A 13,902-nucleotide genomic window follows, 5' to 3' on the forward strand; every position below is an offset into this window, starting at 1 on the left:
AAACAAACACTCCTCGAGTATTAAACCATGTGTGGATCAATCCCTATACAACAGGTCAGATTCACCGTTCTATATTTACTTTTAACCACAAGAATATCCGCAAAATTCTCCGTCTCTTCCGCAAATAATTTTCTACAATATTTTCACCCTTTACCAGATCCACCAAACCCACGATTAAAAAATCAAACAAATCTGGACCGTCAATTTCACATCTCAAACCTATTTATACACCCTTCATTCCTCCAGTTATCCCTCGTCTTCTTTCTCTCTACAAAACCCTGTAAACCCTAATCTAGAGAGAGAAAGTAAATCTCCTTCCTCATTTCTATTCAAAAATGGCTTTGCTCGTCGAGAAGACAACCAGTGGCCGCGAATACAAGGTCAAGGACATGTCTCAGGCCGACTTCGGTCGTCTTGAGCTTGAACTTGCCGAGGTCGAAATGCCCGGTTTGATGGCATGCCGAACCGAATTCGGCCCATCTCAGCCTTTCAAAGGAGCCAAGATTACCGGCTCGCTCCACATGACTATCCAAACCGCTGTTCTTATTGAAACCCTAACCGCCTTGGGCGCTGAGGTTCGTTGGTGTTCATGCAACATCTTCAGTACCCAAGATCATGCTGCTGCTGCTATTGCCCGTGACTCGGCGGCCGTGTTTGCGTGGAAGGGGGAGACTCTTCAGGAGTACTGGTGGTGTACTGAGCGTGCTCTTGACTGGGGTCCCGGTGGCGGCCCAGATCTGATCGTTGATGATGGTGGTGACGCTACTCTTTTGATCCATGAAGGTGTTAAGGCTGAGGAGCTTTTTGAGAAGACGGGTGAGGTTCCTGACCCGACTTCGACTGATAACACTGAGTTTCAGCTTGTTTTGACTATTATTAGAGATGGGTTGAAGACGGATCCTAAGAGGTACCGTAAAATGAAGGAGAGATTGGTGGGTGTTAGTGAGGAGACTACTACCGGTGTTAAGAGATTGTATCAGATGCAAGCTAACGGAACTTTGTTGTTCCCTGCCATTAACGTTAACGACTCCGTTACTAAGAGCAAGGTATAATTTTATTTATTTTCATAGTATTTGGTCTGGATCTGCATTTTATTTGATTAGATCTGTAGTTTTTGCTATTGTTTTTTTTACCGATTTGCTATTAGATCTGTAGTTTTTATTATAATTGAACTAGCTAACGTACTTCTGTTGCTGTGTTATTTCATTTCTTAATGACCATTTTGTGCATTGCAGTTCGACAACTTGTATGGATGCCGTCACTCGCTCCCCGACGGTTTGATGAGGGCTACTGATGTTATGATTGCCGGAAAGGTCTCTGTTGTCTGTGGTTATGGTGATGTTGGCAAGGGTTGTGCCGCTGCCTTGAAGCAAGGTGGATCTCGTGTGATTGTTACAGAGATTGATCCCATCTGTGCCCTTCAGGCTCTTATGGAAGGCTTCCAAGTCTTGCCCCTTGAGGATGTTGTGTCTGAAGCCGATATCTTTGTTACCACCACCGGTAACAAGGACATCATCATGGTTGGTGACATGAGGAAGATGAAGAACAATGCTATTGTTTGCAACATTGGTCACTTTGACAATGAGATCGATATGCACGGACTTGAGACCTTCCCTGGTGTGAAGAGAATCACCATCAAACCCCAAACCGATAGGTGGGTGTTCCCCGATACCAAGTCTGGTGTTATTATTTTGGCCGAGGGGCGACTCATGAACTTGGGATGTGCCACTGGCCACCCAAGTTTCGTTATGTCTTGCTCTTTCACCAACCAGGTTATTGCCCAGCTTGAATTATGGAATGAGAAGGATACCGGCAAATACGAGAAGAAGGTGTATGTGTTGCCCAAGCACCTCGATGAGAAGGTTGCTGCTCTTCACCTCGGAAAGCTTGGAGCCAAGCTTACCAAGCTCTCCAAGGACCAGGCTGACTACATCAGCGTACCCGTTGAGGGTCCATACAAGCCTGCTCACTACAGGTATTGATGGGGGAAGAGCGGAAGTTCGAGAAAAGGATGCGCATGTTTGGGCGGCGGCTTGATTGTTTTGTTTTTACATTTTGATGATGAATTGTGGTAGAATGGTAGGATTTAATTTTGGTAGGATTTTGTGATTTGGAGGGGAGGAGTTGGGTTGAATGAATTGAGAGGGTCTCTGTTGATGGAAGACCAGAATGGGGAAGAATAAGGTTTTGGAATGGGGTTGTGTGGGATGTACTATTGCTGCTGCCATTTGGGTTCTGGTGCAGCTTTTTTTTATTAATTATTTACCCAAAAAAATATTACTTATCATTTGTTTTTGTCATTTTAAATTCTTTAGTAGTATTAAGTTTAAGCCTGGTTTATAATACTGTTCTTTTTGAATCTTTATTTTATTAAAAAGGATTAAATTTAAATTTTTAAATTAGCAATGGCTCATGCGTTAGCCATATATTTGGCATTATAATTTATACATTTTATATTAGTTTGAATTTATGAATTCATAACTGTTTGATTCTAGGTGAGTTTTTTTTTCCTAAAACCAACCACAAAAACCAAATTTTAGATCTAATTTTTGTCCCCAATATATAAAAATAATGTTAATTGAATAAATTTTTTCCCCTCTTCATTTGTATTTCCACTTTCGCCACATATTCAAACGATTATAATTCCACGTGATGAATTATACTTGTGCAAAGAATTTCACGATACCAATATTTATATGAATAGTTTTATACTCGGCGGACTTAGTAACACACCATTCAACAATGTATTTTAAAGCAAATTATTCTAAAACTCCTCATATTTATTAAAATTTATAATTTGGTACTTTTTATTTGAAAATTAAACGATTTAGTACCTTTTTTTTAATTTTAGCAATAATTAAGAGCTTCTGTTAGTTCCCTTAATAATTTAGTATTCACTTTCAAATGGTTTGGCATCTCACTTTCAATTATGTTAACGATTGTCGATTTGGTACCTCATTTTCAAATGATTTAATACCTCACATTTAATTCGGTTAACGATTTGCTATCTATATTTATCAAAAGAGTTGTAAGTGTTTGCAAAACTAAAACTGAAGTACCAAATCGTTTGATTTTCAAATAAGAAGCACCAAATTGTGAATGATGACATGTGAGGGACTTTATAGTAATTTTTTTTTGTGTTTTATATGTTTCTTTTGATTCAATTGGTGGGCATAGATGGTTTTGTTATAGTAAATTTTTTAATTATAATATGATCTAAACTATATTAATGGGAATTATATAATTATAACATAATATTCTCTCCGTCTCAAATCGATAGGCACTATTTTAAATTTTTTTGTCCTAAATTATAGGCGGTAATTTATTGCTTTAATGCTTAAATGACATATATACCCTCATTAATTATATTTCCTCTATTTTTTTAGTTGTCACTTTTGGCAAATGCATTTTTCCATCCATAGTTGTCTTTTTAGGAATTAAAGATAACATTAGTTATTATCTTCCAAATTTATCCCTCCCCTAATAAATGACTCTATGACTCAATTTACATAAACATTTATTATATAGTAGGGTTATATGAGTATTTACTCCCAGAATTTAAGATAAATTCCCACTTTCTTAATATGTACAACTTTTGCTAAATGGACAACTACAAAAAATGGAGGGAGTAATATATTACATTAAAAAAAGCAAAATCCACTAAGAAATAAAGTCACGCATTAAATGAAGGTAAGTGTGGTATGTTTTTATAGAATTACTTATTTTATATAGATTTATTAAATTTTTTAATACTTGTGAGTCTATCAATTTGGGACGGAGGGAGTACAAAATAACTCAATTTACTGTAAAGAATACAAAGTATTGAAATATATTGAATTTCTTTAAATGAACTTCTCTTTATAATTGGAAAGAGACAGTGAAAATAAACTGTCATAAACAGATTTTTAGGAAAAAAAAGTACTCCATTAAATTTAAAGAGAAAATGTGCAAAAATTATCTTAATGTATAACCTGCGTTCTTTATAAACACCTTATGTTTTGAATTTTAAAAATAATCTTAATGTCTTGAAAATGCATTAAAAATTATAAAAAAACTCAATTTCGTTTAAATTCTAATGTTTTAACTTTACAGCGATTTAATCTCATTGTTCAAAACGTTATAAAACAAATTATAACCTTTCCCTTTTGTACTTGTAGTCTATTTTATATTGGGCTTTTTACTCAAATAACCAACATTCAAGTTTGATTTATTTTTATACTGACTCATGTTTGACATTTTAAAATTACCATACAAATTTTTTTTATTACTTTTATACCATTTATATAAATAGAACCCTAATAGCATAAACCCTCATAAACAAGATTATTTTCTCTCTCCTCAGATTTCTCTCTCAACTCACCTTTTGTTCTTTGCATCAATCCGCCTCTACCGTTCCATTTTCGTCGTTCCGCCTCCGCCATTTCGCCTCCGCCGTTCCGCCTTCGTCCCGCCGTTAGCTTTCTTTTATCGTTTTGATTTCATATCTGAATTTTTTTGTTTTTTCTTTTATTTTCAAATCTGTAATTTGTTTATTTATTACTATTTTTTCACCATTAAACATGTATAAAGAGTATCTTTAAAGATTCTAATACTCATTTCATGTTATGTAGAATAATTTTGTGATTTTATAGAATAAAATTCTGTTATTTCTGCATTTTTTTGTGTTTCTGCGTTTTTTTTATTCTGCAAAACGATTTCTTGATGATGATTGATTGCTGAATTATTGTAATGTTACAGTGTTGTTGATTTTATGTTGACTTTATGTTGATATCAACTGATTTTTTATATTTTAATATTGAAAAATAAGATAATAATGTCTGTGAAATCAACTAAAAAAATTAAATTAAATTAAATTGAGACTAGAAATAATATGTAGCATCAAGGAGAAGACATATAATGATGTTGAATTATTGTAATCTTACAGTGTTGATATTGTGTTGATTTTCGGTTGATATTTTGTTGATATTTTGTTGATTTTATCATCGGTGAAGAAGACAATAATGATGTTAAATTATTGTAATGTTACAATGTTGATTTTATGTTGATATTGTGTTGATATTATGTTGATATTTACTTGATTTAACATTAACGAAAAAGAACACATTATATGTAAAATAAAATAAAAAAATTGATATCAAATTGAAAAAATGTTTAAAAAATAAAAATTAGTGCAAAAAAAGATTGAAAAATTTAAATTAGTGAATTTATTACATATGTTGATTTCGTGTTGATTTCATGTTGATGTTAAAACTGACGAAAAACATCAGCAGTAAAAAAAAGTCAAAATCCAAAAAAAATTAAAAAAAATTGAATTTAAAATATGTGATAAATATTAAGTGCAGGAATATAATGGTGAAAAAAATAATTAAAAATGATGAAAGAAAATGATGGAAAATGTGAATTAATATAAAAAGTAAAGTTTTTTTTAAAAAGTAGTATAAAAGAAAAGAAAACTGGTATGAAATGTAAAGATTTAGAAGGGGTGGTAAAAAAGTAAATGTTGGAGAAAAAACAGTATTTCATATAAAAAGCCCTTTTATATTTCAGTCATTTTTTGCATACATGGTTGCCTAAATTTTCATACATCACACATTCAATACTACATTATTCATCATAATACCACATCATTAAGTGGATATATTGGCGTATTAAATCTCAATGTTTTAAAACGTTACAAATAATTTTTCAATCTTTCACGCTTTTGCATTATGTAGCTTAAATCCAGTTTCCGGCATTTCTTAATTGTTTCGAAATGACACTAAGAAAACACTACTTTTTTTTATTTTTTATTAAATCAAATGAATTTTATTAAAATCTAAAAATACAACCAAACCAAATCAATCAGACTCATATTTTCTTTTAATTTGCTTTTTAAAAAAAAAAAAATTGAAAGGTTTTTGATAGAGATGAAAGACGATAGATAAGAAAAAAAAAAGAGGAAACACTTTTTTTATATTATAGCAATTTTTATAGGAATCGGTATCTAATAATTTTAAGAGTTCCAATAGAATATAACTGAAAGGCGGGTAATAATAAGATTTTAATCGAAATAAAATCAATTAGAAAAAATCATGTAAAAACTACTTGTATATTTAAAAAGTTATAAAAATAAAATTGAAAAGGTAAATAAAAAATATTGAATCAATATAATTATATTTAGGCTATATAGTGTAAAAGTGCGAAATGTTGGGATTTAACCTGCCTATACATGTACCTGACATAACACTCCGGTTTAATTTAACTTTTCACAGAAAAAAATGAGAGAATTGAAACCAAAACATTGTTTACACATAATAGATTATTATTATATTTTTTTTTTTTTGATAATTGGGAAGGGGGGAGCGGTTGTGGAAGGAATCAAACCCACGACCTAGTAGTTTACTGTCTAGCGTTTATACCATTTGAGTTATAACTCATTGGTTTGTAATATTTTACTTAATTCCAAATATATTTCCATATATCTATTGATTTTATTATATTAAAATTCTTTCCAAAATAAGTGGGTCCATTGACCCCTCACCCCTCTTCATCGATCCATTGATAATGTTGGTGAACAAAAGTGTGTAAATCGGCGAGATTTTAAATATTTGGGATTCAACAACTTGGTGGTTGTTGTTAGGTTAACCCATCTTTTTCTATTTGGTAATGTCCACATGCTTTTTTCACAAGTTGAGTGTTGAGATATTTATTTTCTCCATCAAACGATCAAATGAGTGACGGTGTCGTTTCGTCAGAGTACAATTACATTAATTCAGAGACAATAGAGAGTGGATGTTGTTGAAAAGTGTACAAAACAACATGCTCATATTATTGGTCAGGAAATTGGCAACCGTTTGAGAAAATATCCCACATTCTAAAATATAGATAAAGATATATAGTGGTTTCAAAATTGTATTTTAATATTTGAACTATAAATATATTGAGTGACCCATTTAATGATTTAAAAAGATCTTATCGATGACTGTATGTACAGCTGTATTTACAACACTTATCATTATCTTAAAACAGTCCGTTCAATTTGTTGAAGCGTTCATTCATGTAATTTTCGTTATTATTAATGAAAATTTTAGTCTTTGTTAAAAAAAAGATAAAGATCCTACAATTTAAAAATAAAAATAAAACTAAAATTTATCAATTGTTTTTCAATCGTCTTCTTTCTTACTCAAATACAAAAAGTTGAAAAAATTAAAATCCTAATAAATGCCGAGCGGTTGACGGACTAGGACGAAACATCTACATATCACTACTTTCTCACGGAACTGGTGGATATCTTAAGCATAGCTTTGCCATTGTATTCAGTTACTCAGTGATTTATGAACTCTATTATAGGTAATTGTTTTAGGAAAACATAGTCATATTATGTGTAGCTAATAGTTGTCTCTCAAAGTTAAGAGGATCACAATGCCAAAAATGACACTTGTAGCATTTTTTTTAAATATGGTTTAAATCTTAAAGTTCAAATTTTATTTATTAACAATTCTCCATTCCTAAAGATTAAAAAATATATATCCACTTCTTGCTTTCACATGATTTCGACTATATTCCAGCTTTGTTTGAGCCCCATGAGCCCAATGATATAATTGCTGGGAAAGTTCGCCAATTTGCTTGTTAAGTTGGGCCAAATTGACTTTGCAGAGCCTTATTTGTCAAGAACCGAAATCTAGACATCCCAAGAAATCAAACGCTCTATTTTGAATCTACAATGAAATGGACAAAAAGCTGTCAGGTATTGGGATTATAAGGAATTCCCACCTATGCCTATTCATGGGCCGGACTTGAATGGATTCAAATTGAGCCCAATAAAGTTTAACTCTTTTAAATATAAATTTAAATTCACTCCAAACCTATTCTGAGCTTAAATTATAATTTACTTAATTTTAAAAGACCAAGTACGTATACTGAAAAAATGTGATTAATTTGGAATCAGGTTTTGATTGGATGCAATGGGAAAAATAAATATACAAACCCAGCATAAGTGGACTGGGCTTACGCAGGTCGGATCAATACCCGAACAAATTATTACGTCTAATCCTACCAGAGATAAACTCTCTAGGCTTAAGACCAGTCTTTCTCTAAAAATGCATGATCAGAGATTGTAGTTAAGCAAAAAATATGTTTTTTGGTGCATACACCACAAAAACATTTTTGTTTTGTTTTAAAGTGAATTGATTATCGGATCAATTTAGTACGATTTTGTTAAGATATTTAATCTAACTTTTTAGATGAGGATTATTAATTTATGCATTCATTTTGATTTACGAAAGGAATAGAAAATTAGTTCATTTAATCACATAATTACGAATTGAATTAAACGATTTGATCTTTTATGGATTAAAAGACCGTCTTCAATAATAAAATATGGTATATAATGAAAATTAAACTTTAATACATATATGTAATACTATGTAACAATTAATTGGATAGTCCATGATTTGTCATCAAATAATTATTAACAGATATTATAAACCAGTTAACATAAGATCTACTAAAATGAAACTTGAATTGATTAGATAGTCCAACATAACAAACCAAAATGCAGTTTGTGAAGTTTTGTCAAGATAAGCGCATCATCATTATGCTGGATACTTACTACTAATAGTCACACGTTAATAAAGCTTATGACAACTTCGGAACACTCATGTCCGATCGTGAGACTGTCCGTTGAACGTCTGATGGCGCCTAATGAGACCTAGACCGGTTTATGGGCCAGACCCTGGCCAGGCCTAGCAGGCTATCTTATTTTTTTTGCAAGGCCAAATCCTGCCTTAGCCTAGTTAGAATTTCATATTGCTACCCAAGCCCAACCTTATATAAAGAATTGTATAAAAATGATAATCCGAGCCCACCCGTAAAATGCAATTTTTTTGGGCTTGGGTTCGAAATCAGTCCGGATTTGAGACGAAAAAATCTGGCCCTAGATAGATAGGTTTGGACGGGTGCCCAAGCCCATGACCCAATGTGTTTTTAAAAAAATATTGAATTCAAACATTTTGCCCTTTTTATTTCCTTTCGTCGTTGATGTTCTTTCCGATCTCTAAGCATTTTATCGCTCCACCGAAAATTCCCTATGCCCTACCATATTCCAGCTTTGTTTTAGAAAAGGAAAGACGTTCATTTTGTCCCTGGAACTTTGCATACAAAAAGACCAAACTCGTAGATGTGGTAAAAATACAATTAAAGTGGACATTTCGGCTCGTTTTATCTCCTCAACTGAGTGAGCAAAAAGTATCGGAACGTGATGTATAAATGGAAGTGAAATGACAAACAAATATTGAAGCATTATGTATAAGTTGGAGTTTAAGGGTAAAACGAGGTAAAACACTCATTTTGATCGTCTTTTTGTTTAAAATTATAAATTTGACCTTATTTGATTTAAGCATTTTTGTTTTCGTGGTTGCTTATCATGTTTCCGTTTCAGTAGAAGAACATCAACTTATCATGCAATTCATAAAACTGAAAAAACATTAACCAATGACAAAAATAATTCTGCATCACATGTTAAACCATGACATTCTGTAAGCTCTTAAACTCAGTACCTAGAAAATCAAGAATGTTCTCACAAATCATATATCTTGCTACACAATCCCTCCATAATGCATTTTCAATATTCCTAGAATTTCTTAAAATGAAAATGTAAAACCCTACACATTAACACCCCTCAACAAAACATTACTTTCACTTTATCCAAAAACAATTCAATTGTTATAAATGGACTCATCTAAACAAAGATCAAATCTTTTATGTCTAGCACCAAATAGAAACTTTAGATCACACCCATAAAAACAATGACCAACAATTTACTAAAAGAACCCCAGATCTCATAAAAAAAATTCAACATTATATATAGCAAATTAAACCAAGATTCTTGAATATACAAAATAAAGACCCAATTAACAAGATAATCCACTAATATAATTTCAATTTTATTGATCAGTGGCCTCTACACCTGGTAATCATTTCACAGCCTCGGCTATAAGGATTAGCTTGACCAGCATGACAATCATAGTAAGACGCACCTGGTTTATCACAAGGAACCATGTCTCTCTTCAATGTCTCATAGCTTATGTATTTTTTCTGCATCACCAGAACCCTTCTGCTAATCTCCGACTCCATTAATTCCGGCTCTTCCAGGCAGTCTCCGATTGTGTTGGAGCAAGCCCTAGGACTCAAAATTGAGTCGACATCAGAGTTTTTGAGGGTGGAAACTGAAATCTGATGGGAAATTGTGAAATGGGTATGGAGTAAGAGGATGAGTAGAAGGGGAAATGTGGGTTTGAGCATGTTCTTGAGATGAGTTTTGGTGATTTTGGTGGGGAAGTTATGGGATGAAGTGAGATTTTTTGGTGGTTGTGAAGGTCATTAGATGGGACTACACAGCACAGTAGAGTGTGTATGTGGGCATTTACAGTACCCAATGGCAGGGGTGTGAAAAACAAATAGAGAACTGGATTTGGTTGGTTCGGTCTGATATTTTCTACAAAATCAGTTTGATAATTTTTTTTTTGATTTATTGGTTCGAAATAAGATCTAATATGGTTTGATTTAAGTAAATTATATCCTTATAAGTTTGGTCTGCTTCGAGCCTTCGATTAGAAAAAAATGAAATTTTTTCAAGGATCGGATCACGTCATGTCTTACAGCAGGGGTTCGGTTCGAACCAAATATATATCCTACTCAATCGCTTGTATATTGTATGCAAATGTATAGAGTTCTATGTTTTGGATGATTTTTTATTTTGAAAACGCTTTTGAAATTCTTTTTTTTTTTTAAATGTTAGTTTATTGTTTTATTTCATTATTTTACGGTTTAATGTATTAGTTTCCATTTTCGTATAATATTAGTCGAATAGTCGGTGAAAGTGTGAAGTTTGTTTGGTTACCACTAAAAACATTAGCATTTTCCAACTTTTATCAACTATAGGTGATGCTTGCAATAGAGATTACGGCACACTGAAATAAATGATCATTAGCTATATTGACGATGGGATCTCCATTCTTTACAAATTGGACCAACTCAAGGTCTAAATTGGATCAAAAAGTTATTAATTTAGTTCTAATACAAGTGAAGATCTTCTCTTGTCATTAATGGAAGATTCATTTTCAACCTTATAATATACATGACATTAAAATAAGTTGCTTAAGAAATACCTAATTACCCGATTCAATTCCAAATAATCAATATCAGCGATAGAATATAGGAAAGTTAAAAACATTAACATCTTTGAAGATAAATGGCTTAATTACTTAAAAAAAACCCACCTTTTCGTTTATACACCTTGTAAAAAAATCATTTGTACCCAATTTTGGGTTTTTAGGTTTCATCTCTACCCAAAAGTACTAAAATTGTCTCTTTTCAATTGAAAAAAAGTTTAAAATAATCCTTTAATTTATGTTTATATACTAATTAGACGTATGATATAACCTTTTATTTAATTGTTTTTAATTTTTTCATCCTTTTTTAATTCATTAAATTGTCAATTATATTTTTTTATTGGGTAGAGATGAAGCCTAAAAACCCAAAATTGGGTACAAATGGTTTTTTGATAAGGTCAGGTATAAACAAAAAAAATGTTCAAGCTGTTTTTTTTTAAAAAGTAATTAGGCCAAGATGAATCATTTGATTAAGACTTGATAATATGTTTTTCATTCAGCAAGACAGTAACTTCCAATTTCAAGAAAAAAAGAGAATTTGTTTTTATACAATTTGATAGCTGTTGTCTTTAGTTGGTTGGAGGATAATTTTTATATTGCATTTTACATATTGATTCGATGCATATGGAACTGATTTTGTGTCAATAAAGTGATCGAAGAACAAAATAATAAGACGAGTGAGTAATAGATGATAAATCGAAACTTCCAAAATTATTTGCCTAATGTATATTTTCATACATATAAACATTAGAACTGTAGTAGTTAAAATCTTGAAATAATAAGTCTTTCACTATAATATTCCTTTATTAAAATGAAACAATTCATTGTCCACCAATATTTTTAATTCATAGTCAAGGTACATAAATTTGCGCATGAGGATCAATTTTATTTTAATCAATTAAGATTAATATATTCTCTATTTTTAAATCAATTAAGGATAAAATTAGTATCTCAGTCCTAGATTTGTTCATGTTGTATAATTTTATCTTTTATTGACCTAAAAATAAAAATGACGTCTATCTTCATCTTAACGCACAAATTCAGAAATTGGGATGAGCCTTTGCTCAAAAATAACAATCCATTTTAAATAAGAATTTAATCACAAAAAAAAAAATGAAAAGGAAATATACTTATAATTTAAGATAGAACAAAAGGGAAGCGAGACTATAATTATAAGGGCATTGGTTAGTACAAATTGATGGGTGAATTGAATTATTTTAAATGATGATTATGCAGCAATCTTAAAAGAGAAATAAATGAGGTAGGGGGCAGAGTCACTTTCTCAACAAATGGGAAGGTATTTCTCTTTAAATGCAGAGGGACCAACTACTATTTTGCACCTTTAACTTGTCTAATTCTTAAGGAAACTGCCCTAATGTTATTTTCCGACCACCGGAGTACTAACAAGTCAAAAGATAAATTTCAAATTTACCGTTATAGTTTGTCATTTTGATTCTACGGCAAGTATATCATATGCAAACTAGTAACAGAAATACGAATAATAGCACTTCATTGATATATTTAAAATAGTTTTTCCATAATTTATTACCATAAGGGTAAAAAATATTTTATAACCAAAACATCTCAAGGAAATTGGAGCATTGCTTGCTAAAAAAGAAACCTCAAGCTTTTCATAATTGATTTGGGGAAGACACATAAAATGGGGACCAAAACTCAAATTTCCATTTGCTGCTTCTTTAATTATTTTAAAGATACCTTTGAATGGTCCTTCTTGAGGCATAGCACAGAAAAGAAAGGCACTACCTTCTGGTGGGTAAGAGGCTGGATATGGCTTATTCATTATAGCATATTAATGAGAGGATTACAGCTTAGGGTTTTGAGAAAACAACTCAGAATAGCAATTAAAAAAATATTTATTTTCAGCATGTTAGCCTAATATCATCATTAGTATTGTGAAGAAAATTTGACTTGTGGTGTCCTCGTTCACACCACAATCCCAAAGTACAAACACTAAGCTAATTCAGAACTGATTTTTGACTCAAATATGTTGATAAATTAATCTTAACTATAGTTAGGGGTGTAAATGAACCGAGCCGTTCGCGAGCAGCTCGGTGTTCGGCTCGATAAGAGCTCGGTTCATGTTCGTTCGTATTCTAAACGAACCGAGCTTGAACCTGATTTTATGCTCGTTTAGATAAACGAGCCGAACATGAACATAGTGGTGTTCGGCTCATTTATGTTCGCGAACAGTTCGGATAAGAGTTCATGAACAAGCTCGTGAACGAGCTCGATTAAGAGTTAGTAAACAAGTTCGTGAACGAGCTCGTATCTAGTTCACGAACAAGCTCGTTTAGAAACTCGATTAGGTGTTCGCGAACTAATTCATATTTAGATTAATTTGTATAATTATGTTTCTAATTTATTCAGCTCATATTCGTGAACGAGTTCGATTAGATTGTTTTTAATTTATTCAGCTCATATTTGTGTTTGTTCGTTTAAAAGTTCGTGTTCGTTCGTTTATCCGCTAAACGAGCGGGCTCACGAACGAGCTCGTTTAGTACTTATCGAGTTCGTTCGCGAGCTTGTTCGTGAACGAGCTCGTTAAGTACTTATCGAGCTAGTTCATGAGCTCGTTCGCGAACTTGTTCATTTAGCGGCTAAACGAACAAACACGAGCTGAACACGAACCGAACATGAACACTATAAAATTTAAACGAACCGAACATGAACACTCTGTTCAAAGCTCGACTGAACATGAACCGAACATGAACACCTTGTTCGCTAAACGACC

General features: G+C 32.1%; 2 protein-coding genes across 2 annotated transcripts; one reads left to right on the forward strand and one right to left on the reverse strand.

Annotated features, from left to right (window-relative positions):
• The first annotated feature begins 246 nt into the window (after window positions 1-246).
• Window positions 247-2,300, forward strand: LOC126667394 (adenosylhomocysteinase). Its single transcript, XM_050360354.1, has 2 exons — window positions 247-1,046; window positions 1,236-2,300. The coding sequence occupies exons 1-2, from the start codon at window positions 336-338 to the stop codon at window positions 1,980-1,982; spliced, it is 1,458 nt and encodes a 485-aa protein (XP_050216311.1). The 5' UTR covers window positions 247-335; the 3' UTR covers window positions 1,983-2,300.
• Window positions 2,301-9,823: 7,523 nt separating this feature from the next.
• On the reverse strand, window positions 9,824-10,447 carry LOC126669245 (protein RALF-like 24). The gene has a single exon (XM_050362661.2). The coding sequence runs from the start codon at window positions 10,279-10,281 to the stop codon at window positions 9,931-9,933; it is 351 nt and encodes a 116-aa protein (XP_050218618.1). The 5' UTR covers window positions 10,282-10,447; the 3' UTR covers window positions 9,824-9,930.
• Between the last annotated feature and the right edge of the window lie 3,455 nt (window positions 10,448-13,902).

This window comes from Mercurialis annua, linkage group LG2, assembly GCF_937616625.2.
Source record: "Mercurialis annua linkage group LG2, ddMerAnnu1.2, whole genome shotgun sequence".
Taxonomy (NCBI): Eukaryota; Viridiplantae; Streptophyta; class Magnoliopsida; order Malpighiales; family Euphorbiaceae; genus Mercurialis; species Mercurialis annua.

Excerpts from the sequence above, each read along its gene's own strand:
- LOC126667394 (XM_050360354.1), top strand. The coding sequence starts at position 336 with ATGGCTTTGCTCGTCGAGAAGACAACCAGTGGCCGCGAATACAAGGTC. Across the intron at positions 1,047-1,235 it reads ACTCCGTTACTAAGAGCAAG|TTCGACAACTTGTATGGATG; the intron begins GTATAATTTTAT and ends TGTGCATTGCAG.
- LOC126669245 (XM_050362661.2), bottom strand. The coding sequence starts at position 10,281 with ATGCTCAAACCCACATTTCCCCTTCTACTCATCCTCTTACTCCATACC.